The sequence below is a fragment of the Xiphophorus maculatus genome, chromosome 6, assembly GCF_002775205.1.
Source record: "Xiphophorus maculatus strain JP 163 A chromosome 6, X_maculatus-5.0-male, whole genome shotgun sequence".
Lineage (NCBI taxonomy): Eukaryota > Metazoa > Chordata > Actinopteri > Cyprinodontiformes > Poeciliidae > Xiphophorus > Xiphophorus maculatus.
This window is the reverse complement of record NC_036448.1, coordinates 304,188-330,681: the sequence shown is the minus strand read 5'-3', so window position 1 is coordinate 330,681 and position 26,494 is coordinate 304,188. Positions and strand designations below refer to the sequence as shown.

The window sequence follows — 26,494 nt, the reverse complement described above, 5'->3', positions numbered from 1 at the left end:
GGGGTGATCAACACTCTTGTGTGTTGTTTAACAGTTTTCTGGACTGAACATAGCTTTGAATTAAATAACAAAAACAACCCCCCCCCCCCCCCCCAATCTAACAAAATAAAGTTAAACCAATTTTTGCTTCTTCATTGTCCTCCATCGGTCTTTCAGGTTCACATTGGAGCAGTCGTTAAATGAGTAGTACGCCTTTTGGAGGAATTACTTAGCCTCACAGGACACAATAACTGGGGTCCTTTGAAGTGCAGTATATTTTATTTCCAGTTGAGACAGATTAAAACAAAGCCGTCTTATTTCCTTACTTTTGTTCAGAAATCAGAACATATGCGTACCAAACATTAGGTAGCTACTGCTGAAATGTGTCAATCTCGAAAATAACAGAGTAAATGCAAAAAAGGAAAATACAACGTATAAAAAACAAGAAAAGAAATACGGCAGTGGCCTCTGGCTACACAAACAAAATACAGAGAGCTGCATTACACCACACTGATTTAGAGCACGTGATTGTGATATGACTTATTTATTAACACTTACATTCCACAGTAACGTCTCAGTTCACTCTTAATACTGGAGCGCATCGATGATCAGACATCTTATCATCACGTGCAGGAAATGGCCGCCCTGCACTGCACATTACAGGTTCCCTGAACCATCCGTTTCACAAACACATCATCTCATTAAAATACTGACTGCTTATTGCATAAATGAAAATGTACCGACATATTTCAACAAGTGATGTATATATTTACCGATTTTCTGTCAAATCTGTCTCCCGCAGATGAAACACTTACAGTTCACATCCACGTTCGGCACATAGCATAGCAACATAGGAAGACAACAAGATGCATTTCCTGTCCCATTTGGGGAACAGCAATCACATTGAAACACTGCTCTCTGGTGGTCAAAATGTGCAGCACTCGAGACCAACTACCTGCACATATTTAAATATAAAGAACAAGTAAAATTACATAACTGAACCAAAATAATTCAATAGCATTGTTACTGTAATATAAAAGAAAACCAACATTTGAAACAGTACACTCATTCAACCAAACTTTACCACCCGGCTACACTCTGAAGATAATGGGAGAGAGTTGGTGACTTGAACGTGAATCGGACAAAGGAACTTCTGGGGAAAATGGAATGACCTTACTTGATGAGTTTCCGCCAGGGGGAATTACTGTGGTCTTCGGGGTTATGGTTTCTTTGCAGGGGTCCTTGAGATGATCCAGGTTCCAGTGTGAAGTCCAGATGGAGAGTTCTTTGGAGGTAGATGGTAGAGGCTGCGGTGGAGGGTGGACAAGTAAGTTCTTGTGAGGAGAGGTGAGAAGCGATCCATCTGCCAGCCGCGAATCCAAGAACTGTCAATGATTCTTCAGTCAAGGCGGAGAGGACTCGGGCAACCAGTGGGTAAAATCCACGGCGTCACGAGGGGGAAATCAGAAAGCCAGGAACTCGGCAGAAATGTTTCCATACCTGGGAGGTGAATTGTGGACCACGGTCGGAGAGAATTTCTTGAGGTGTTCCATGTAATTGGAAAACATGTTTGACAAGGTGTAATGCAGTCTGGAAAGTTATGGGGAGTTTTCTGAGGGGAAAGAGATGACATGATTTAGAAAAACGGTCAATGATGGCAAGGATTGTGGTCATACCTTTTGAAGTCAATGGAGATGTGTGACCAAGGGTGCTTCGGGATGGAAAGAGGTTTCAGGAGACCAGAACGAGGTCGATGAGACTATTTGTTTCTTGCATAGATGGGACAGGCCAGGACGTATTCTTTGACATCTTTGTGTACTGATGGCCACCAGAATCTGTGGTTGATGAGAGCAATGGTGTGACTGATATTAGGGTGAGCGGAGAATTTAATGGAGTGAATCCATTGAATAAGACGAGTTCTGATGGAAGTGGGGACATAGATCTTGTTCTGAGGAAAAGAGTCAGGAGGAGGTTCGGATTGTTGTGCTTGACGGATGAGATCTTCGATTTCCCAGGTAACGGAGGCGACTGTACAACTGGGTGGAAGAATGATGGCAGGAACCTTTTGTGAATCATCAGGGGAATATAGTCGAGAGAGTGGATCAGGCTTGATGTTTCTAGAACCAGGACAATAGAAAATGGACAAATTAAATCTGGAGAAAAACAAGGACCAATGGGGCTGGTGGGGGTTGAGTCTTTTTACTGATTGAAGGTAAGAGAGGTTCTTATGATCTGTCCAGACTATCACGGGATGTTCTGCGCCCTCCAACCAGTGCTGCCACTCCTCCAAAGCAAGCTTAATAGCAAGTAGTTCCAGATCACCCACGTCCTAGTTGTATTCTGCAAAGGATAATCTGCGGGAGAAAAAGGCACATGGATGAGTTTTACAATCAGAATCAGCAAACTGAAAGAGAACAGCTCCTACTCCTGTTTCTGAAGCATCTACTTCTACAATGAATTGTTTGCTGGGATTGAGTTGGATGACCACAGGGGCTTCAGAAAAAAGCGATTTGAGCTGCCAGAAGGCTGCGTCAGCTTTGGGTGTCCAAATGAATGAAGTTTCGGTGAAAGTAAATGTTATGAGTGGTAGTGTGGTTTGACTGTAATTACGAAAGAACCGTCGGTAGAAGTTGGTGAACCCGAGGAACCTTTGGAGCTGTTTGCGTGTTTCAGGAACTGGCCAATCCAGAACAGACTTAATCTTCTCCTCGGTGGGTCTTACCTGTCCGCCCTCAAGAATGAATCCCAGGAATGTGACTGATGGTTGATGAAACTCGCATTTCTCCACTTTGACGAAGAACTTATTTTCAAAGAGGCATTGCAAAACAAGGCGGACATGTCTTTTGTGTTCAGCAATGGTTTTGGAGTAGATCAGAATATCATCTAGATAGACAAATACAAAAACTTTCAGAAAATCCGTCAAAATGTCATTAACTAGGGCTTGAAAAACAGTGGGGCATTGGATAATCCAAAAGGCATGATGAGATACTAGAAGTGTCCAATGGGCGTTTTGAACACCATCTTCCACTTGTCCACTTGTCCCCCTGCCAGATGCGGAGAAGGTGATATACATTCCTGACGTCTAGTTTAGTGAAGACTGTTGCATCTTGAACTGGTTTCAAAGCTGAGGAGAGAACGGGGAGAGGGTATTTGTTTTTAACAGTTATTTGGTTCAAACCTCTATAAATAATGCCTGGCCTTAAGAGCCATCCTTTTTTCCCCGACAGAGAAGAATCCGGCACCAAGGGGAGATGATGAGGGAAGAATTATGCCTGCAGAGAGAGAATTTTTAATATACTTTTCCATGGTTTCGCGTTCTGGACGGGAGATGTTATATAAATGGCTGGTTGGAAATGGGACTCCAGGGAGAAGGTCTACTGCACAATCATATGGGCGATGAGGTGGAAGAGAAAGAGCTTTAGAATTACTGAATACTGGTGCTAAATCGTGATAGTCGTCTGGGACAAGCAAAAGATCAAAAGGGTCAGCCTCTGATTCAACTGCCGGGGATGGACTAGGTGAAACTACTGAGCGGAGACAAGTGGAGTGACAGTTAAGTGACCATAACTTTACATGCATTTCAGACCAGTTAATGTGAGAGTTATATTTCTGTAGCCAATCAAGAGCTAGAACTATGGAGGAGTTTGCCGTGGGAAATACATAAAAAGTGATCTGTTCTGTGTGATTACTGGAAATAATCAACTGTAAAGGCCGAGTCATGCGAATGATCTGGGGCACTTTTCACCTTTCAAGGCGGAGAGACATGGTAAGTGGAACCGTTTCTATGGACTAGGGCTGTTGTAAAAGAATATTTTAGTAATCGAGTGTCTATAGAATATTTTTATGATTATTCGAGGAATTCTCTCTCTCTCTCTGTCTCTCTGAGTGAATGGAGATAGAGACGGCAGTGTCAGTGAGTGGATTTTTGAGTCTTTCTCTACCTTTTTCTGCCCGGTGTTTTGAACACATTTCTCTTCACACAGTTACTTGATTTTAAGTTTAGTTTTGGTTGTTCCAGACTGGTCCGGTAGTTTTTTGCTACTGGTTTGATTTGGCATTTGGCATCATGTCCGTTGTGGAGGGCTGTGGGGAGTTTGAAAAGCTGACACGTCAGCATGCTGTCAAACTCATACCAACAGTGAATTGTTCAGTAGACGAGGCAGCCTTAGCTGTTGGAGGAGTGGTAGGTTGTGATGGTGTGAATTCTGCTTCCCGTATATATGGTGTGATTGTGATTTTTCTTGATAGTACATCCAAAGTGAATGATTTGGTATAGGGTTGTCATCATTCATGATACTTTCACATCGGTTCTCCCACTGGTTAATCCAGCTAAAAAGATCATCATCTCAAATGCAACCAAGTTTATTAAAAATGATCTCCTTGTTAAGGAGTTGTCACGGTATGGCCAGCTGGTTTCACCCATAAAAATGGTTTCTTTAGGTTGTAAATCTGTGTTTCTTAAGCACGTCATGTTTCATAAAAGGCAGGTATTTATGATCCTTAAAGATACAGCTAATGAGCTTAAGCTGTCCTTCAATTTCAAAATAGATGGGTTTAATTATATGGTTTTTGCCTCTTCTGAGAACATGAAATGTTTTGGTTGCAGTGGAGAACGTCATATAAATTTATCGTGCCCAGAAAAGTTCAAGAATAGACAGTTGGTGAATGCTGCTGGCGATGTTGGTGGTTCCGCTGCCGCTGAAGCAGGCCATGGTGCTGCTGAAGCGCATCATGGTGCCACTAAAGTGGGCGGCAATGCCGCCGAAGCGGGTCGCGGTGACGCCAAGGCGGGCCACGCGGCGCTGGTGGTTTCACAATAATCGGTGCGGGTCTTGATGTTGTTGGAGCCTGGGTTCCTGGTGATCCTTCTGTTGTAACTGCAGAGGAACCTGAGGTGCAATCCTTTATAAATTGTGATCTTTTTCATGAAGTTGACATCACTGATAGTGAGATGAAACATGATCAATCTGTGAGTAGTTTTGATGCAGATTCAGGGAAAAAAAGAATTGAGGAAGTTTTTTGTGAAAGCTTTTGTGAGGATGCTTGATGAGGAATTTTTGAAACTGTCCCAGAAAAGTAAATGTTCTGAACTTTCTAACAGCAGCACTAACACTCTCAGAGCTAAGAGAGCAAACAAAGCAGGAGAGAGCAGTTTAGAGTCTGATAGTGACCTGTGTTTGAGCCAGGATCAGCAGCATCTGTATCCTCCTGCTGAAATTAAATGTTTTTACAAAAAACTAAAGGATTCAGACTGATTTAAAGTAGAAGAATATTTTACAGATTTAAAGATGTTTGTTGAATCCTCTTTGGTTTTAACAATTTAAATGGTGCCAGAAATGAAGTGAAAAGGGCTGAGTTTTTTATATTTATGGCTTTAAAGAAAATTGATATAATGTTAATGTTAATTCAAGAAACACACAGTACTGCTGATAATGAGAGTGATTGGAAGAAGGAATGTGGAGAGGAGTTTTTTTTTAGTCATAAGTCCAGTTGTAGTGGCAGTGTGGGGATTGTGTTTTCTAAGAATTTTTTGCCTATTTCTTGTGAAGCAGAGGAAATAACTGAAGGTAATTTATTGAAAGTTAAAGCCAAATATAAAAATGTGAATTTAGTTTTTCTTAATGTGTATGCTCCAACTAAAGGGGTGGATAGACTGTTTCTATTGCATATTTTAGGGGACACTGTAAATGATTGCATTGATAATGATTTGTTTTTGTACTGAGATTTTAATTGCATTGAAAATCCATTACTTGATAGGAACCACCGAATCCTCTCCGAAGCTCAGGCAGCTGACTTCAGCCTCTAACCTTTCAGATGTGTGGAGAGCTTTCAACATGAATCAGAGACAGTATACATGGAGTCATTCTGAAGATAATCTTATATGCATTTAAACATCATTTGAATATATTTAAGAATTGTCAAATAATTCCAGTTTTTTTCTGATCACTGCCTGGTTTGTTGCTCTGTGTTTATTAAAAATGCTCGTATACGGAGTGTCTACTGGCATTTTAATACAGCTCTTTTAAATGATAGCTTTTAGAACAGCTTTTGAATATTTCTGGGTCAGTCATAAACAATCTAAATCAGATTTTGCTTGTGTCCAACAGTGATGGGATTATGGTAAATGTCAAATTAAGCAACTGTGTCAACAGTTCACTCGCAATGTCACTAGAGACATAACCAAATCTATGAGGGGCTTGGAGACTCAGATAGCAGAAATGCAGGGTTTGGCAGCGTCTACAGGATATCAAGGGTTTTTTAATTCCCTCAAAGATAAAAAGGCAGTTCTGGCCAACCTGTTGGGCACAGCAGCCAAAGGAGCCTTGGTCAGATCACGCTTCCTAAGTGTAACAGAGATGTCTCACTTTTTCTTTGGACTAGAAAAAAAGAATGGGCAAAAAAAGATTGTTCACTCCCTAAAGTCTGACTGTGGTTCTACTATCTCAGATTCTTCTGAGATCAGGACGTTAGCTGTCAGCTTCTATAAAGACCATTTTAAGAGTGAACATTTGGAGAATCCTGATGTTAGCAAAGGTTTCTATGAAGGACTTCCTCAAGCGGATGCTGAAGCCAATTGAAAACTGGAGGCTCAGCTCACGCTGCATGTCTTGATTAGCCTAAAGAGTGGTAGATCCCCTAGCATGGACGGTCTTCCTGTTGATTTCTACAAGTCCTTCTGCTTTGTGATTGGCGAGGACTTGTTGGAGGTTATCACAGATAGCCTGCAGAGAGGTTGGCTGCCTCTGAGCTGCAGACGGGCAGTTGTTACTCTGCTTCCAAAGAAAGGAGATCTACAGGATCTAAGAAACTGGTGACCAGTCTCTTTGCTCTGCATCTACTACAAGATCTTTTTGAAAGTCCTGGTGTCTTAGGGAAGTGATGTCTTCAGTCATTCATGAAGACTAGATGTATTGTGTGCCTGGCAGACGGATAAGTGATAATGTCACTTTAAACAGAGATGTCTTGGAAATCTCCAGCTCATTGGGCATAGATATTGGTCTTATTTCTATAGATCAAGAAAAAGCTTTTGACCGGGCTGAACATCAATATTTGTGGCAAACTTTGACTGCTTTTGGTTTCAGCCCTGGTTTCATAGTCATGATGCAGGTTTTGTACCATGACATTGCGAGTGTACTTAAAAGAAATGGAGATTTAAGTGTTCCAGTCAATGTTTTAAGAGGAGTGAAGCAAGGCTGTTCTTTGTCAGGGATGCTTTATTCTTTGGCAATTGAACCTTTGCCTCGTAAGCTGAGGAAAGATTTGTGTGGTGGTTCTATTCCTGGGTGTAATGTGTCTTTAAAGTTGTCAGCTTATGCTGATGATTTAATAGTTTTTGTAAACAAACAGGAAGATGTTTTAGTCAACACCATCTTTCTTTTTGGCTGTATTTCTTCTGCAAAAATAAACTGGAGAAAGAGTGAGGCTCTAACTGTTGGAAGTCGGTTGGGGGATCAACTTAGTCTGCCTGGAGGCCTAGAGAAAAGGTGGGTTCAAATATTTAGGCGTGTTTTAGGGTAATGAAACTTTTGTGCAAAAAAATTGGGAAAACGTATTAGATAATGTAAAGGGTCGACTTTTGAAATGGAAGTGGATTTTACCTAAAATGTCAAGTTCTTGTCATTAATAATCTAGTTTCTTCTGCCATGTGGCACTGCCTGATGTGTGTTGATCCTCCAGTTTCTCTTTTATCAAATATTCAAAGGGCTCTGGTGGATTTTTGGGGGGATAAACTTCACTTCCTCAAACTATTCTCTTTCTCCCGAGAGAAGAAGGTGGACAAGACCTGGTCCATCTGGCCTGCAGAGGTGCATTAAGTCAAGTGCCATCATTGAATTCGTAATTGATTATGTTTCAAAAGCAACTCTAAACAGGTGGGTTTTTTAGGCAAGATTCAAAGGAAGTCAGTGTTTCGGCTGTTTTACAGTTTTCTGGAAGTTTGTTGCAGGTTTGTGGACACTGTGCGCTACATAATTAAACATAAAACATAAATAATTAAACATAACATGAAGCTTCGAGGCAGATAAATTTTCCTTGAGGAATTTTAATAATCAAGGTACTCGAATCATTCAAGTAATCGTTTCTCCCTACTATGGACATCCATTTTATGAAAGTTGAATCGATTAGATTCTGTTCACACCCGGAATCAATCATAACAGACAGAGAGAGTGAATTATTTTCGTGGAAAAGGGTAGCTGGTAGCAGTAGACAAGGAGATTTCTTTTTGCTTAAATGGTCTGCCAGTCTCCTCGCATCTACTGGCGGGCCGGGCTTTTGGTCGAACAGGACAGGTAGCAATGAAATGATCGGGGGATCCGCAGTAGAGAGAGATAGGAGAACGTTCTTTTTTGTCTTTCCTTTGGAGTTAGGCGGGTGTGACCAATTTGCATGGGCTTGGGATCTGTGAGATTCTGCAGAGGTGATGGAAAGTGAGTAGGAATGAAGTAAGAACAATCTGACAGATGAGTTCTTCATGCTTTTTTCCTTAGTTTGAGCACGTATTCTATTATCTAGCCAAATGGTTAAACTGATTAATTCTTCCAGTGTAGCAGGCTCATCCAACATGGCTAGTTCGTCCTTTAAAGACTCATTGAGTGCATGAAAATATGCACTTTTTAAGGCATATGCATTCCAACCAGAGGTTGCTAATTTAATTCTAAAATCGATGGCAAAATCTGTCACCGATCTCTGCCCTTGCTTAATCGTCCTTAACTCACGGGAGTTGGACATTTTATCAGATTCTTGGGCAAAGACTGTTTAAACTCTTTCAAAAATTAATTGAAGGTGCAACCAAAATCAGCTGGGATTGGGAACCTTGCTTCTGCCCAGTCTAAAGCACATCCTGTTAATGGTGAAATTACAAAAGCAATCTTTGCACCATCATGGGAGGAACTCCCATGATGGTGATTAGGTAATGATTGAAAACAAGAGAGCATTGTAGAAGAAATCCACCCCATTGATTAATATCACATGAGAATTTTTCTGGAGTTAGGTGGATGAATTTCGGAAAACATGGAAAGACCGATGGATCAGAACTGGGAGAGGAGGCTGGAGCTGGATCAGAGGTCTGTTGGAGAGGACCTTGTAAAAATTTAGACAATTCATAGAGATGACAATTTGTTTCAGCTTGGTGGTCACCCAGGTCTTGTAAGTGATGTCATAAGTTTGAATGAGTGAATATTTTTCTGCCATGGTTCTCCTGACAGCGTCTGTGGGGTTAGACTGTTGGCCTGAGTGTTCTGTCATGTTGGGTTCACGTCTTTTAACCCACATGACTCGACGCAATCTGTTGGGTTTCCTTAGAAAGAAACTTTTTAATCTACTTTCAATTATTTGAGCATACTGTACTGTTTGAGAACTAGCATCAGTTGAAATGCATGTAAGATTTAATTGAATTTTTTTTTCATTTTGTAAAGTGCTTTGAGATGACATTTGTTGTGAATTCTTGTTACATAAGTAAACTTAACTAAATTTAAATTGATCTTAATGTTTTTATTTTGACTGGGTTTAAAATGCTAGTGAGTTCTAACAGCATATGATATTTTTCTACTACAGGTAAAGGAATTTTACCCATCGTTAGGATTTTTTGTTTTGGATCGGGACTTGGGGAAATACTTCCAGGACTTTGTTTATTTTTCGAGGATATGGAACTGCTTTGTGGACAATAATCTCTTTGAAATAAGGATGGGAAAATTTTGGACATTTAATTAATTAGGTCTTTTGCTGATTGAAACCGCGTAAACATTTTTTTTTTTTTTTTGAGGGAATGGAGTTATCGATCTATTTATCAAGATAAGCTATTATTATTTTGTAGTATTGTAATTCTTTTTGAATAAATAATTGTTGCTAAGGATCAACTTATTTCTTATTGAGTGATTGGGTATTTATTTATTTATTTTTTCAAATTAATGGTGTAGCATACCTTACCTGATTTCCTGGGACAGCTCCCCCTTGTGTGTATTTGTAAGTTCTGCTTTAAGCCGAATGTAACAAACTTAACAGAAAATTACCTACAAAAAGTCCCAACTCACTTAAAACTGAAATTGCAATAAGAAAAACATAAAAGGCAAGGTCAGAAATTTAGGTGGCAGCTGTGCCAACTTTATTTATAGGCAGTTTGAAAACAGGGCAACTGACCAAAGCACAAATAACACATGTAAGTGTAGCATATTTATAAGAATAACAATATTCTATATTGCTATTCAATATAATTGGATTTTGACCAATAAGGTAAATGGCTAGTTTTTTCCTCAGAAGATAAGTAAGTACGACTCAAAAAGAGCAGATAGGCTGGAAATTGCAGTTGCAAGTTGGTTTATATTTGCAATGTGAATAATATATATACATATTTACAATATTATTGGGAACATCCAAATGGCCATTAACAAACAAAGGAAAAAAATAAATAAAGAACACAACAACAAAGGAAACTAAATCAATCAGTTGTTCCCAAAGTTTCACAATTGAGAGTCCACACCCGTTAGTCCATTCATCCCAAATTGGGATCAATTAGGGCTCTCAACAAAATAATTATGCTTTGCTTGGCTCAAATCCGGGTAGGAAACTGAAGTCTTCAATCACCCTAAAAAGAGTGAACTCTTTCTTTGGCTCTATGCCGGTCTTCTAGCTCGCCATCAACCTGGTCAGTTCCGCCGTTTTATTTCACTCTACCGGGGTTTTTTTTTTTTCCAGCTCCCTTCTGGCTCACACCAGTTGCCTCCTGCAGCTCTGCTCCTGCCAACATGTTCTAACCTTCGTGCCTCCCCGCTCCAGCTAATATACCTAGCAGGTAACACTGCAGCGGTACACGTGACCCCAATACTCAACCGCAATTGGCTAATTAATAGTCTCGCGAGAATCGCCAATCATTCTATTAAAAGCATCGCGGAGTTTGAGATATAAAAAAGTTAAAAGACTGGAAAATCGGAGGAAATAAAGGTTAAAATTTACACCCGGGTTACATAAGCATTAAAACACAAATACAATAATACATATAAAAGATGTTATAAAGCTATTCCAACAAATAAACTGAGGGTCCAAAGTCAATAAAAATGATTTTTTTAGAGATTAAAAATACACATTGAAGAGGCCTGTCTGATTTGTACTGGCAAAGAATTCCAAAGCTGCCACAGAACAGAGTTGGTCTCTTTCAAGTTTCCGCTATGTCCTTAACACGGCGGGATTGCTGGATGTGCCAAAGAGACAAACGCACAAGAAAGAGCAGCTACTATGTAACAAACATGAAGGCGAGAAAATAGTGAAGTCTCATAGTCTTCGGCTTCTCTGAAATTTATAGATGATCCAAAACCTGATTTTGATGGAGATATGAACACTGGCAACAAATGTTGAAAAAGCCTTTATTATAATAAACTAAAATAATCTTGATCCACTGATTGAACTCATGAGTTGTATCAAAATTCTATGTCTATTAATTGTCATAATAAACTTTTTATTTAGATGCATGTAAACATGTAATCTTCAAAGTTATAATCTCTTTCTGGTGTACACTTTGTTTTTCTGAAATATGTGCTAACCCTGTAAACACATTCTGCTGCCATTCTTATCAAGTATTATAAAACATTAGAATATTATACTTTCATCTATCCATTATCCAACACGTTTATTACAAGTAGGGGTTGTGAAGCCTGCTGGTGCCCATCTCTAGAGATCAATGGGCGAGAGGAGGGATTACCCTGAAAAGGTCGCCAGCCCATCGCAGGGCAACACAGAGGCAAACAGGACAATCATGCACACACACACCCACAGCTAAGGAGATTTTCAGCCTGACAGTCATGACTGTGGGAGTAAGCCGGAGTACCCGGAGAGAACCCACACATGCACAAGGAGAACATGCAAACTCCATACAGAAAGACCCCTGGCCGGGATTTGAACCCAGGACCTGTCGTTGGTAGTAATAGCATACCTGCATCATAGCAAATACCCCACTTATCCTGCCTCTTATGAGATTAGGATGGGGTAATTTATTTGCTGTTAGTGTTAGTGCTCTAGTGGACCATGCATCCTATCAACTCCAAGAAGTGATGACTTTGTGGGATTATTTAAAAAAATATTTATTTCAAATATAAAATTTGTAGGCTATTTCCCAACATGGTAACAGAGTGACGGTGATAGGAATTTGCCCCACAATTGGCATGTTGCTGGTTTTATACCCACTCCACATACCTCACAGCTTGCCACTGGATAGTAGCAAGCTCATACCCCATAGCTTGCCACCATCACTCCAATCTGTAGGGTGAAGTGCTTTGGGGTAAAGCCATTTACCATAGAAAGAGTTTGGGTCTGTCTGCCTGGGGCTGCTACAGCCAACAGGAATCATGTCTACCTAGGACATTAATAAATAAATGTGTAGATGGCACATTCGTTCTCATTATTATGGCATTTAGCAAATGTAAATAATTGTGGTCATTCTAAATGACCTAATAGAGAAGTATGGTCTGCTATATGGTGTCTTTTGTTTGGTATATGTAAAATTCAGGTTTCAATAGTGAGTTTAAAATGAAAACATATTAGTGTCCAAGATGTTTTAATGCATTTTAATACAGTCCAATTAAAAAAAAAAACTTTTCAAATTATACTGCAGTCCTCAAACGCTTTCTTGAAAATTTTAACAATTTGACTGAGACCCATGAAACATTTTTCTGCTTACTTTCTGTTTCCACTGTGTTAGAAGATTTTTACATTAGTACATTCAGAAATATGTGTGAATGATGTTTTTAGTTCAAGCATTGGTCTTTAAACTTTAACCTTCTGTGTTTCTTTCTGTCTGTTCTAGGGATGACAGCAGCAGCCTCACTTGTCTCTCTTGCATGGGCTTTAGCCTCCTACCAAAAGGCTTTACGAGAGTCCCGGGATGACAAAAAGCCTATTGGCTACCTTGCAGTTATCATCCAGTTCTGCTGGCACTTCTTCACTATTGCAGCCAGGGTCGTCACATTTGCCCTCTTTGCCTCTGTTTTTCAACTCTACTTTGGCATCTTCATTGTCCTGCACTGGTGCATCATGACTTTCTGGATTGTCCACTGTGAGACAGACTTCTGCATCAGCAAATGGGAGGAGATTGTGTTTGATATGGTGGTGGGCATAATATATATCTTTTCCTGGTTCAACGTCAAAGAGGGATGTACAAGGTGAAAACACTTATGAGCACACTCTTATCTTAACCTTGTGAAGACATATTTTTTTTAGATGGAAAGTATTTCTAAATGGAAAACGTTAGCTTTAATTTAGGTTCTGCAGAGTACTTGTTTTAAGGCCCAAAACATTTAACCTAATTTAAGAATGGGGTTAAAACATGGCGTGGCACAGTACGCTCTAAGCACTGTGCCACGCCAAGCCCTAATATTTTGCTGTTTTAAACAATCTCTTTTAAGTCAAAGTACCGTAAATAACAAATGTTTATTAATACGAGTGGATTGCTACGGTTGGCCAGCTGAGCAAGCAAACCTATATTTAGGAATGTGGGAGTTAGCATTTTTAGCATCCATCTCTATGTTTAGCTTAGTTGGGTCATTCTCTGAATTTGGTGCATTTTGTGTCTCACAGGTTTATCTCAAAGACTTTCATATAATGAAAACCACATTTTCTGAGAAAATCAATAAGTGGAAATATTCATGTGTCTCAGTAATGTGACATGCAAATATATTTTAAAAATTATGTTTTGAAAAATTTTATGGGTTGTTGAAGCATAGAGGTCAGCCAAATGAGCATGTCCCTACTGACCAATGTTAGTTTTTCAATGAATATAAAACAAATAAAATACCCAGTAACTGCAAGTTATTTCTACTAATATAAACATTTTTAGGTATACTTTAACCTAAATAAAAAAAAATATGATAAAAATATATGAATTATTTATAAAATAGCACTTTTTAATCATGTCCCTCCAGTTTTGTTTAACCCCGTAACAGCATACCAATCGCTCCTTTTTATAAATAATGCCTCAGTCTAATTTCATTAACACCCCATTAGTTGATACTACATTGTTATATTTTTTTTATAATAAAAAAACAAATATTAGACTAATATTTGTTGGACTGTATGCAAAGTTTAAAGAATGAGTCAAAAATATTTTAAAAAAGCCTGGTTTAATGTTTATTTTAAAGTGTATTTTCATGATTTATGAAAAGCGCTTTTACATCAAGTTGCCATATTCTACTTATTAGTCTAATTATTATGATTCAGAATCAAATAAAATATACTTACAATTAGTTATTTTAATCAAGGGACAGGTGATCTCAAAGGAACTGGAAGAATTAGTTTAATTGTGTTATAGAGTTATACTCATAGAGGAATGAAATTGTCCCGTTACGAACTTAGAGCAACCTAAGTAACAAAGAAATTCGTAATAATGTTTGGGATTTCATCCATAAAGTGAGGAAACATATTTTCTTGGAGGTTCAAAGAGTCCTTCAACAGCTGCAGTGTTCAAAAACACAATTTTTGTGGGATATTTTTTAAGTAACCTGAGACTCCAAAATGAACCAAATTCAGAGAATCACCCAGCTAGAAAGAAAACATTTAAACTGAGTAAACACATTGCATGATTAAAATGACTGTTTAGAGTTCTTCTAAAATACTGTTCATACCCTTGGCTCTGTTGCCTGATTGTATCCAAGCAGTTTGAGATTAAAATCCTGCAGAACACAGCACAATGAAATAAACCAAACAATATCAAAGCTGTTTATCCTAAGCTAGCGTTTCTCAAAGGGGGCGGTAAACAGGTGTTCTGTTTATCTGTGCTACCCATGAAACTGTCCTACCTTGTGGTAATGCGCATGCGCACTTCGATGCTACGTCACATACTGTTTATTCAGGAGATTTCAAATACATCCTACCTGTGGAAGAATAGTTTCATGTGTTTTATTTCATCGGAGATTATGGTACGTTTATTTAATTTATGTTATACCTGGCTTTCATTAAGCTACTGTATTATTTCATGTTTTTAGTTTAAATAACAGGCAGCTTGTAAATATATTCATAAATGGCTTTAGTTTGTCAACTGCAATGTCGTTACTACTGTAAACAAGTCATTGTTTGGTGGTTAATCAGGACTAAATATGTTGTTTTGTGGGTTATTTTGTCGCTATACTTTAAAAATATTTTAGTTTAATTAAACTGTTTTTTTAAAATTAAACCTTGCTAAATAGATGTTGGTAGTGATACTATGTTGGATTGAAGCTGTGTAATAGCGGTGTTAAATTAGTGTATATTAAGCATATCCTAAAATTTCAGGTGCACAGTGACCTATGCAGTTCGGTGGACACATTGTGGCTGCACTGCATTTGATAAAGTGTCATACAGCATATTAATATGCAAAAAAGCGTTGCGGTAGTTGTAGATGTCTTTTTAATTTAATTTCAATAAAAACCTGTTTCACCTGTCCGATACTGTTTTAGTCTTACAATCACCTCTGTATATAAAATATTCTTTAAAAGGCAGGATGTTCTAGTAAAAGGATTAGTGCATACATCTATAGCTTTTCATTTTAAACGGGTAGGATATTCAGATGAAGAAAGTGATCTTGTGTTTTGTCATGTATAGAAATTGTTCCACTGCTATGCTAAGCATAACTCCTAAGCTTACACTTCAATCCCGTCACTCAAATAATGTTATCCAATATATTTAACATTAATACAACCCGCTATAGTTTTCTGTTGGTAAATATGACGGTAGCAGTTTTGGACACGTAGCACTGACGGATAAACATAGCTATTTATCCATGCTACTGTAGAAAAATCTGACAAGGTAGTAGAGAGAGGAAGCTTAGGAGTTATGCTTAGCATACCTTATTAAAAATATTTTAAATGCACAGGTGTCTGTAAGAGTAAAACAGTATCAGACAGGGGAAACAGGTTTTTATTGAAATTAAATTAAACACAGACAAATACAGATCACCGCAACTCTTTTTTGATCATTACTATGTTGTATGTTATGTTATGTTGTATGCAGTGGAGCCACAATGTGTCCACCAAACTGTGCAGGTCACTGTGCTCCTCAAATGATAGGATATGATTAACATACACTAATATTACATAACTATTACAGCTTCAATCTCACATATTATCGGTACCAACATCTATTAAGCAAGGTTTAGTAAAAAAAAAAAGTGTAATTAAACTAAAATATTTAAAGTATAGGGACAAAACAGCCCACAAAACAACATATTTTGTCCTGATTAATCGCCAAACAGTGACTTGTTTACAGTTGTAACGACATTGCAGTTGACAAACTAAAGCCATTTATAAATATATTCACAAACTGCCTGTCATGTGAACTAAAAACATGAAATAATACAGCAGCTTAATGAAAGCCAAATATAAATTAAATAAAGCTTACTGTAATCTTCGATGAACTAAAACACATGAAACAAACCTTCCACAGGTAGGTTGTATTTATAGGAAATCTCCTGAATAAACAATATGTGACGTAGCATCGAAGTGCGCATGCGCATTACCACAAGGTAGGACAGATTCATGGATAGCACAGATAAACAGAACACCTGTTCGTAGAATGGAGCAATGAACAAAATGTGAATTAGGATCAGAGAATCCGGTGCGGAACAGTGAAAATCAAAAGCTTATAGTGGCAGGTCAGGTGACACACATGATGGTTAGGCGGTGCAGCAGGTGTAAAGATGTGTAAAGCATGATGAGTAAAGATTACTAGTGTTAAGTGTCAATAAACCGATAAAATAAAACTAGCAACAGGAAAGAAACTAAAGAGGACATAACAATAAACCAAGAGAGGATAAAACTAATCAAAGGAAACTAAATAGAAATAAATGAAGAACAAAATGCAAGAATTAACTTGCATTTTAGAAACTAAACTAAATGCAGAATAAACTTGTATGGCAAGACCTTTCGAGCAATAATTAATGCAGAGGACTGTATGGCAAGAACAAACAGTTTCCCGATAAAGACGACATAACAGTGTTGAAGTGCCATGGATTTGTTGAGATCATATATAGTACTAAAAGGAAATATATCTCACAGACGATATCAGTAAGACACTTATCACTTATTTGTTTTTAATTTTTTTATTTATATATTTATTTCTTCAGTATTATTTTACATGTCAGTGTTAATGTCATGATGCTGTTTAAGTGACTCCATGACACTTTCAATTTTACTCTTTAGGATTTGATTAACAACCAGCTTTTTTCTTTGCAATTTTTGAACAGTTAAACTACTAATCTATAAATCAATAGAAAGGTCTATTAAAAAATATCATCCATGTTTCTGTCTCATATTTGTATGGCAGTAAAAGGATCTGGAACTTTTGTTTTTCCATTGAAAACACTGGTTTGCACAGTAAATGCCATGGGGGTGAAATTTTATGGATTATATGTCCCATTCTCCTGAAGGCAGCACAGAGCTGCATCACAAGAAACTGAGAGAAACACTGAAGAGAAGACGAGTTATGATTAATATAGTTGCGGTTCTACTGATGTTTTAATGTTGCAGAGCACAGATTTTTGCAAATAGTTTAAAGTGGTATTGTTCTACATCTTTTAAAATTTAGCAACTTACATATCGGAAAATTGCACAGAACAGCAATATTTTTTTGGCTGCTGATAGGTCTACCAATTTTAAGTTGAATGTCCATTGCAGTTTTCTTAGACGCCTGTAAAAATAATTTCTATTCATATTGCTTTTTTGTTCTCTGGGAAATTATTTTTGATGATAAATACAGAAACAACCATAAAAACAGGCACATGCAGGAGTGGCGTGGGGGGGGGGGGGGGGGGTATCCTTGATGCCCCTAGTGCCCTTTTTTATTTTTAAATTAATATTATTATTTAAAATAAATAAATAAAATTCAAGTTCTGTTCTCTGCTTCTCCTTAACGTTTCTACCAGGCGGGTTAAAGCTGCTGCTGACGCGATCTGGGCTGGAGGGGAGCAGCTGTAAATAGAAGTTATTGCAGAACCTCAAGTGTTAAAGGAAGATTTGGCCCATAGCAACTGGAATTCACAAAATAAATATCAGCGAAAATACTGTAGCAATAATTAGAACCGCAGCATTAAGCCAAACATGCCAAAATGAAATGAATCAAAATGTCCCCAAAGCATCAGCGGACTGGCATATGGGCCACCGGGGGATACCAGGTAGATTCCAGAGATGCGCATCGCAGCAGCTGTTCCTCCAGGGCCGGGCCAAGGTAATATGGGGCCTTAGACAGAACCCCCTCCCTCCGGAACCCGTCCTACTAAGAACCTCAGCATCGCTAACATGTTTAAATATAGATAAGGTGAATCTGTGAGAGGGAGACCAGATTTATTGGCCAAGTTTAAAATCAATCACTAATTATTGGTTATTTGCTGTGATGTATTTGTGACAAACCCAACTCAAACACAAAGATTACATCATATTGTAACCATGATAACACAACAATCAAACTATCAAGATGATTCTTTAAACTTTTACAAAGTAAACTTCCTAATTAAATCCTAAATGTAAATTTTTTCTCAGCTGAATACATTAAATAAAATTTAATAACATTATCATTTTCTATAGATGAATGCTACAGGTCTGGATCTGTGGTCTGTGTTACAATTAAACAATTTCTAGACATTCAGGGCCCCTGAATGTCTGGAGGCCCCTGCCAGCAGCTACTGAGTTTTCTTTGCCTTGATATCTCAGTCTTATAATTCTAGATCTCAGAGGTGTTAACATCAAACAGTTATATAGAGTTAACCCCTTTGAGGTTTTTTGATCTATAAAGCAGTCTGTAGCCAAGTTGTTCTAGAGGTTAAGTAGATATTATTAGGGCTTAATTAGTAAAATGGCAGCAAATTTGCTTGTTTCATAACCAGACCTTCTCTCTGATGGTCTGTATAACAGCTACAATCTCAGATCAGCTCAAATGTCCAGGACTGTTAGCAGCAGAAACAGCAACTTTATACCTGTTGGGGAAAATATACTACATTTGCTTTGCGTTGTCCCCACGTAATGGAAATGATACAGTAGGATCCAATTAAATTCTTGATTAATATATGTTGGTGCTATGTTGTTGTACATTGTTTTAAGATCTTGTTTAATGTGCCCTTTTTTAACTTTGAGTCCCTGCCCCTCCAAAGGTCTCTGCACGGCCCTGCATAAAAATGAAAACAACATAAAATATAATACTACTAATAAAATAATATTCAGTGCAAAGTAACCTACAAATTATTTGATGGGGACCGCAAGGGATAGTGGATAGGGGGGCGCTGGCCCGAAAAAGGTTGAGAAACACTGTCCTAAGCTAACTTATCTACATCCAGACACTACCTCTTTTGTACTTGACTGACCCTTGAGAACCAGGGACTTTCCAATGAAGAATGGAAGCTTATCGCTTGGTCAGAGGGATGTCTCCACTAGCGGCTTTGGTTTTTTAGACCGAAAAGAAAACAAAGCAAAGATTGCATATGCCTCTAAATAAACAAGCAATAGATAAGGTGTGCTTCAAATTAGTTAACTAGCAACCAAAATAATGCATGAGACCCTCATCATTATCATGAACAAAACAAAGTATCCAGACGCAGAGAACTTCTTAATATTTTGATATTTTAATGAAGCAAAGTTAGTTATATAATACCTGAGAGTAAAAACTAACAAACTGATATGGGGAGATGAAAAGTGAAAGCAGTCGAATCCAGGGGTGAATGAAAGAAGAGGAACTTAAATGCTGGGAGCTTGACTGGGTGAGGAACAGATGGCCGATTAGAGAAAGTCACAGTAATGAGGAGACATTAATGGCATAGAGGAGCAAGGAGCAGTAAACAAACTACAGAATGGGCAGAACATAATCTAAAAGGAATAATGACTATTCATTATTAACTAACTAAAATACAAACAGACTGATCTAAAGAAGGAAACAAAGGCTGATCAAAATAAGGAGAAAGAAAACAAGGAATGACAAAAGACTGGCAGAGATATAAATAATCAAAATACAAATCCTGAAAAAAATCCATAACCCAAGATCCTGACAACCGCCTTCAGTTACCAGCTATTTTCTTTAGTTAAGCACAGCACTTGAAATTCAGACTTTAAACAGTATTTTCTTTGTTTTTAATCTCACTAATACTACAAAGTCCTCCACCTAATATACTTTTTTGTTATTCTATCTCATTTGTTTGTGCAGGTATCGGCTGTCAATCTATTATCTAGTGATCCTGGTGGAGAATGCCACTCTCAGTGCATTGTGGTATCTTTACAGAACACCTAAAACCACTGACGCCTTTGCAGTCCCAGCACTCTGTGTCATTTTCAGCAGTTTCCTTACTGGTCTGGTTTTCATGCTCATGTACTATGCTTTTTTCCATCCCAATGGTGCTCGTTTTGGACGCTCTGCTAGCTGCCAAGGGCTTGATATGGACCCAACAGCTCAGTTCTCCACACTACCTTCTGATGGTGGAACCAACTCACTGCGTTCCAACCGAGGAGCCACTGGAACTTTAGAGCGTGACACTGGAAAGTATTCGGAACGGGATAGCTGTATCCCAGTGTTTCAGGTCCGACACCCAGTGCCATCCACTCCTTCATCACGTGCTCCACGCCTAGACGAGACTGTTATCAAACTTGACCTTTGTAGGAATCAATACCCAGCCTGGGAACGTCACGTTCTTGACCGCGGTATACGGAAAGTCATCTTGGCTATGGACTGTTCCATGACTCCTCCTCGTCTGATGTACAAGGATGATGCCATGGTGCATGAGCGACTGGAATATGAGACTACGTTGTAGTTTACCTGCTATGATAGTAGCAGTGCAGCATCATGTTGTTCTATAAACAGTTGGAGGATTTGTGACTATCCTTAGTCTATTTTTTCACACCCCGTATGTTTAGTCACTTCAGTCGCCTCTTCAAACTAATGGATCTAGTTGGCACTCTTGTATAGTTACTTTCATTCACCAGAGGATTTTTTCCTGATTTAAAACAAGAGAATAAATTGATACTCTGTTTGAATTAAACAAATCCCTGCTGAAAACAGATAATGTGCACCATGATATAAATGATATTCAGTCAAACATGAACAGTTCCAACATGATTATGCAGCCTTTAACCTCCTAACTGTCACCCTCAAAACACTTACATGTTGGTCAATGGGTACATGAGGACACCAGTGTCCTTATTATAGTCAATGCGTTTTTTTTAAAACGACTTTAATTTTTTTAATGTAAGGGGTAGAATGGATGATAAACACCCTGTTTTGGTAGTGCCATGAGGTTCCTGGAACTCATCTTTTAGTAGTTATTCAAAGCACAACTCTAACTTGTCAAGGATTAGTAAGTGTCTTTGTGTCTCTAAATATTAATATTTTAGGGATATCTCTATTCTCCACACACAAATAATGAACTATAGGAAGCCAGCTGTCAAAGTAGCATTTATGTCCAATCATTCCTTTGTTATTTTTTTTATTAAATGGACCAAGTCTGTCTGAATGAAGCAGAAAGGAGCAAACCAAAAGGATGAAATATAAAGAGAAATCAGCAAGTTATTTTTCTACTACACCAGTCACACAGAATCCCAGAAAAATAGCTAGTCTGCTCAGTGGAACCAATCTTTACACATCTGTGGTGGTGATCAAGGAAAATGTGTGGAATGGACAGAGGATGGGAGGAGAACATGTCATGAAAAGGGGAGCAACATGGAGAATAAGAGAAAATGTGGGAAGGCTGCTACCTTTGTCAGAATAAACACAAGGATTTGTAGTTCTCAGCTGCAATATGAAACATCGTTTTAATTCAAAGAAAAGGTACTGTAAAAATTACCAAAGTCATTTTAATTTATTTGGCCTTTATCTTGAAGTGTATTTACTTTGAAAACCAAGTCTGTGGGGGTGTGTGCGTGTGTGTATGTGTGATTGACAGAATGCAGAGAAGCTCTGGTGGAGTAGTTGCTGCATGCCTGAATTTGCACTTTGCATTTAGTGATCCGCAGGGGGTGGGGGGACGACCGGTAGACGAGGGGACGAAAGTAAGAACGGGGACAATACGGTATATTTACGGCACCTTTGTTCACACTTAGAAATTCATCTACCAGCCAAGTACCGCCACGATGATTGTTGAGACCAGGATGATATGAAATTTATTGTGCGGTTCATCCGTAAAGCTACACTTACACTGTAACCATCAACTACTCAGTCGCCCGCCGTGTTCAGTCTATCCGCTCATCTGTATAAATACTCCTGCAGCGTTCTTCTCGCCATTCGCTTTCAACCAGCAGGTCCAGGAGGAGAAAGGCTGCCGTACTCAAGGCATCGTGCCAGTCATTTTAAGGATGGTTATTGGTCCTCCGAAAATGATGAAAACTCGGGCATTATCATCAATCAATAAAATCCCCACAGTCCAAACGTGAAAATTGGATGTTATGCCGCTAACGCTTAGCATTCATCAACAACTCAGAGGTGGAAGTGAGAGCTTCGAGCCACGCAAATAATGTATAATGTACCCAAATAATAAATCGTAAATTAACGAAGCTTCGGGCTTTCCTCTACACGTCTTGTCGAGTGATCACCGTTTCTATGCGACAGTATCAGCAGCAACAGAAATGTAAACAATGGAAGGAAGAGGGAGATGCGCATTTTGTTTTTAGAAAAACAGGAACTACTTTGAGTTTCTGTCGCCAAGTCCGATTATTATAAGCGGCCATGGGCTTTTTTTTTTTTAAAGTCGCTATCAAATTTAATGAGTCGCGGGTTGCACTTTTTGGGCTCGTTTTTGAACGTGAAGTTGCTCATTTGGGCTTGGAAATAAACAGACATAAACCCCAGAATGTGTCTCACCTCCAATTAGTTTTAGTCAGGCTCTCCCTGTCCATCATTTCCCGGATGATCCGTCCCGCTGTGTCTTTGTTAATGTCAAGTTAATATATTACCTCTGAATGACGTCGAGCTTCGCGTTGCGCTCCAGAAAACTGCAAACTGCAATTGAGACTAATTTGAACAGCGGAATAAACGTGAAAACAGCCACGAATAAACTTGTCCGTAAAGTTGTGCAACTAAACGCCATTATACGTAATTATTAATATTAAGATAAGTGTCACAAATCTGTGCATCAGCCATCTGAATTGTGGAGCTGCAGGAGGAGCGCTGCACTCTGACACCAAATGCAGGGCCGTTACGCACAACCTGGAGGATTGGGGGCGGGGGGTTAAAATTCTTCTTAGAGTTTTCCAGACAATAGTGGACCACACAAAAACATGCACAAATTACTAACGTTTTTCTTTTGTACTGTAACCATTAAAAAATCTCCCCTTCAGTTCAACTTTATAAGTGGAGACACATTGTTGATGTTACCATTATAAAATAGCTTACAATAAAGTATTGGCAAAGATCAATGTAATTTTCACAGCGTTGTTGTTAGCAGCTGCTGACAGTAACTAAAAAAGTTACTTTTAATGTAACTTAGTTACTTTCCAAATCAAGTAGTCAGTAATCTAACTGAGTTACTTTTTCAAGGAGTAATCAGTGATCTGATTAAAGTTACTTTTTCAAAGTAACTATGCCATCACTGCTACACATACAACACAAATTGAAAAGACTGAGAAAGTTCAGTCTATATGCGTCATTGAACCTATCAATTTTTAGAAAAAAATTTCACTGAAATGCAAACAAGTAACTTCTTATGCAAAAACAGACTATTAGCTTACTTAGCAACTACCTTCAGTTTGGAGATATGTTTCCAACACAAAATGAGTGAAGTTAAAAATTAGTACTCTACATGTTAACCTGTGAGTCATTCTGATTTGTTACACTGATGAAAAAATCTACATAGTACTGTGAATAATGTTTATAGTATTAAAGTTTTTATTTTTCTTTCAAATGAGCTAAAAAGTAGAAAGAACTTCTGTAGAACTTCTTATTAATGGGCCTGATTACTGAATAATGAAAAAATAGCTTTTCAGCTTACTGTATCACATCTAAAATATTAGCTTACCAACAAAAACAGTCTCAGTTTTTTAATAACATTTTATTCCTTTGGTTACATTAATTCAACATTTTTAAAAGTAAAAATATAGTCACCTTCTTCAAATAACGGCCTAAGTCACTTTTGCCAAAATATAAAAATATGGTTTAGGCAAAAATAAATAAATAAATCACTACCTGTTTTTGCCAAAAGACGTCCATCCATCCATTTTCTTCCGCTTTATCCGGGGTTGTGTTGCAGGGGTAGCAGCTTCAGAAGGGAGGTTCCTGTTCCAGCTCCTCCGGGAGAATCCCAAGGGGTTCCCAAGCCATCCGAGAAACGTAGTCCCTCCAGCGTGTCCTGGGTCTTCCCCGGGGCCTCCTCCTGGTGGGACGTGCACGGAACACCTCACCAGAGAGACGTCCAGGAGGCATCCTAACCAGATGCCCGAGCCACCTCAACTGGCTCCTCTTGACGTGAAGGAGTAGCCGTTCTACTCTGAGTCCCTCCCGGATGACCGAGCTTCTCAACCTATCTCTAAGGGAAAGCCCAGACACCCTACAGAGAAAACCCATTTCAGCCACTTGTATCCGCAATCTTGTTTTTTCGGTCATGACCCAAAGCTCATGACCATAGATGAGGGTGGGAACGTAAGTCGACCGGTAAGTCGAGAGCTTCACTTTTTGACTCAGCTTTCTCTTCACCACGACAGACCAGTACAGCGCCCACTTGACGGCAGACGCTGCGCCTATCCGCCTGTTGATATCCCACTTTCTTCTTCCCTCATTCGTGAACGAGATCCCAAGATACTTGAACTCCTCCACTTGGGGCAGGACAAAACCTCCCCCCGACCTGGAGAAAGCACTCTACCCTTTTCCAGCTCAAGACCATGGCCTCGGATTTGGAGGCACTGATCCTCATCCTGGCCGCTTCACACTCGGCTGCGAACCGCTCCAGCGAGAGCTGCAGATCACAACCTGATGAAGCCAATAGGACCACATCATCCGCAAAAAGCAGAGATGAGATCCTAAGGCCACCAAAACGGATCCCCTCAACACCCTAGCTGCGCCTAGAAATTCTGTCCATGAAAGTAATGAACAGAATCGGTGACAAAGGGCAGCCCTGGCGGAGTCCAACTCTCACTGGAAATGAGCCCGAATTACTGCTGGGAATGCGGACCAGACTCTGACACCGGTCATACAGGGACCTGACAGCCCGTATCAAAGGGCCCAGTACCCCATACTCCCGGAGAACCTCCCACAGCGCTCCCCGAGGGACATGGTCGAACGCCTTCTCCAAGTCCACAAAACACATGTAGACCGGTTGGGCACACTCCCATGCACCCTCCAGGACCCTGCTGAAGGTGTAGAGCTGGTCCAGTGTTCCACGACCAGGACGAAAACCACACTGCTCTTCCTGAATCCGAGGTTTGACTAGCCGATGGACCCTCCTCTCCAGGACCCCTGAATAGGCCTTGCCAGGGAGGCTTAAGAGTGTGAGCCCCCTGTAATTGGAGCACACCCTCATGTCCCCCTTTTTGAACAGGGGGACCACCACCCCAGTCTGCCAGTCCAGAGGAACTGCCCCCGATGTCCATGCAATGTTGCAGAGTCGTGTCAACCAACACAACCCCGCAACATCCAGAGACTTAAGGAACTTCGGGCGAATCTCATCCACCCTTGGGGCCCTGGCACCGAGGAGCTTTTTAATCACAGAGGAGCTTTTTAACCACCTTGGCGACCTCGTTCTCAGATTGGAGAGCCCAACCCAGAGTCCCCAGGTTCAGCTTCCTCAGTGGAAGGCATGTTGGTGGGATTGTTGGTTGGGAGGTCTTCGAAGTATTCTGCCGCTGGCCCCCAATGTCCCGAGTTGCGGTCAGCAGCACACCATCCCCACTACAAACAGTGTTGGTGCTGTACTGCTTCCCCCTCCTGAGACGCCGGATGGTGGACCAGAATCGCCTCGAAGCCGTGCGGAAGTCTTTCTCCATGGCCTCTCCAAACTCCTCCCATGCCCACTGTTTTGCCTCAGTAGCTACCCGAGCCGCATGCCGCTTCGCCCGCCGGTACCCATCAGCTGCTTCCGGAGTCCCACAGGCCAAAAGGGCCCAATAGGACTTCTTCCTCAGCCTGACAGCATCCCTCACCGACAGGCACCGCGGTCACAGCTCCGATAGGCCACCTCAACAATGGAGGCACGGAACATGGTCCATTCAGACTCAATGTCCCCAACCTCCCCCGGAACGTGTTCAAAGTTCTACCGGAGATGGGAGTTAAAGGGGATTCCGTCAGACGTTTCCAGCAAACCCTCACAACATGTTTGGGCCTGCCAGGTCTGACCGGCATCCTCCCCCACCACCGGAGCCAACTCACCACCAGGTAGTGGTCAGTGGACAGCTCTGCACCTCTCTTCACCCGAGTGTCCAAGACATACGGCCGCAGATCTGATGAAACGATGACAAAGTCGATCATCGAACTGCGGCCTAGGTGCCCCGGTGCCAAGTGCACCAGGACACCTTTTTGCCAAAAGACGATTTAGGCAAAACACAATAACAAAACAAAAAAACACTTTTGGTAAAAAAATTGCTTCGACTATAACTTTAGAAAGTTG

At 39.8% G+C, this 26,494-nt stretch overlaps 1 protein-coding gene across 2 annotated transcripts in view; it reads left to right on the top strand.

Moving 5' to 3' along the window:
- The window catches only part of xkr4 (XK related 4), a 54,956-nt gene extending 32,385 nt beyond the window's left edge, over positions 1–22,571 (top strand). For both annotated transcript variants that reach the window (XM_005809208.2, XM_023335700.1), the window contains 2 exons: positions 12,770–13,124; positions 20,119–22,571. In XM_005809208.2, coding sequence (XP_005809265.1) covers positions 12,770–13,124; positions 20,119–20,719 — 956 coding nt within the window. In that variant the 3' untranslated portion in view covers positions 20,720–22,571. The remainder of the gene's footprint in view (positions 1–12,769; positions 13,125–20,118) is intronic.
- The last annotated feature ends 3,923 nt before the right edge of the window (positions 22,572–26,494 follow it).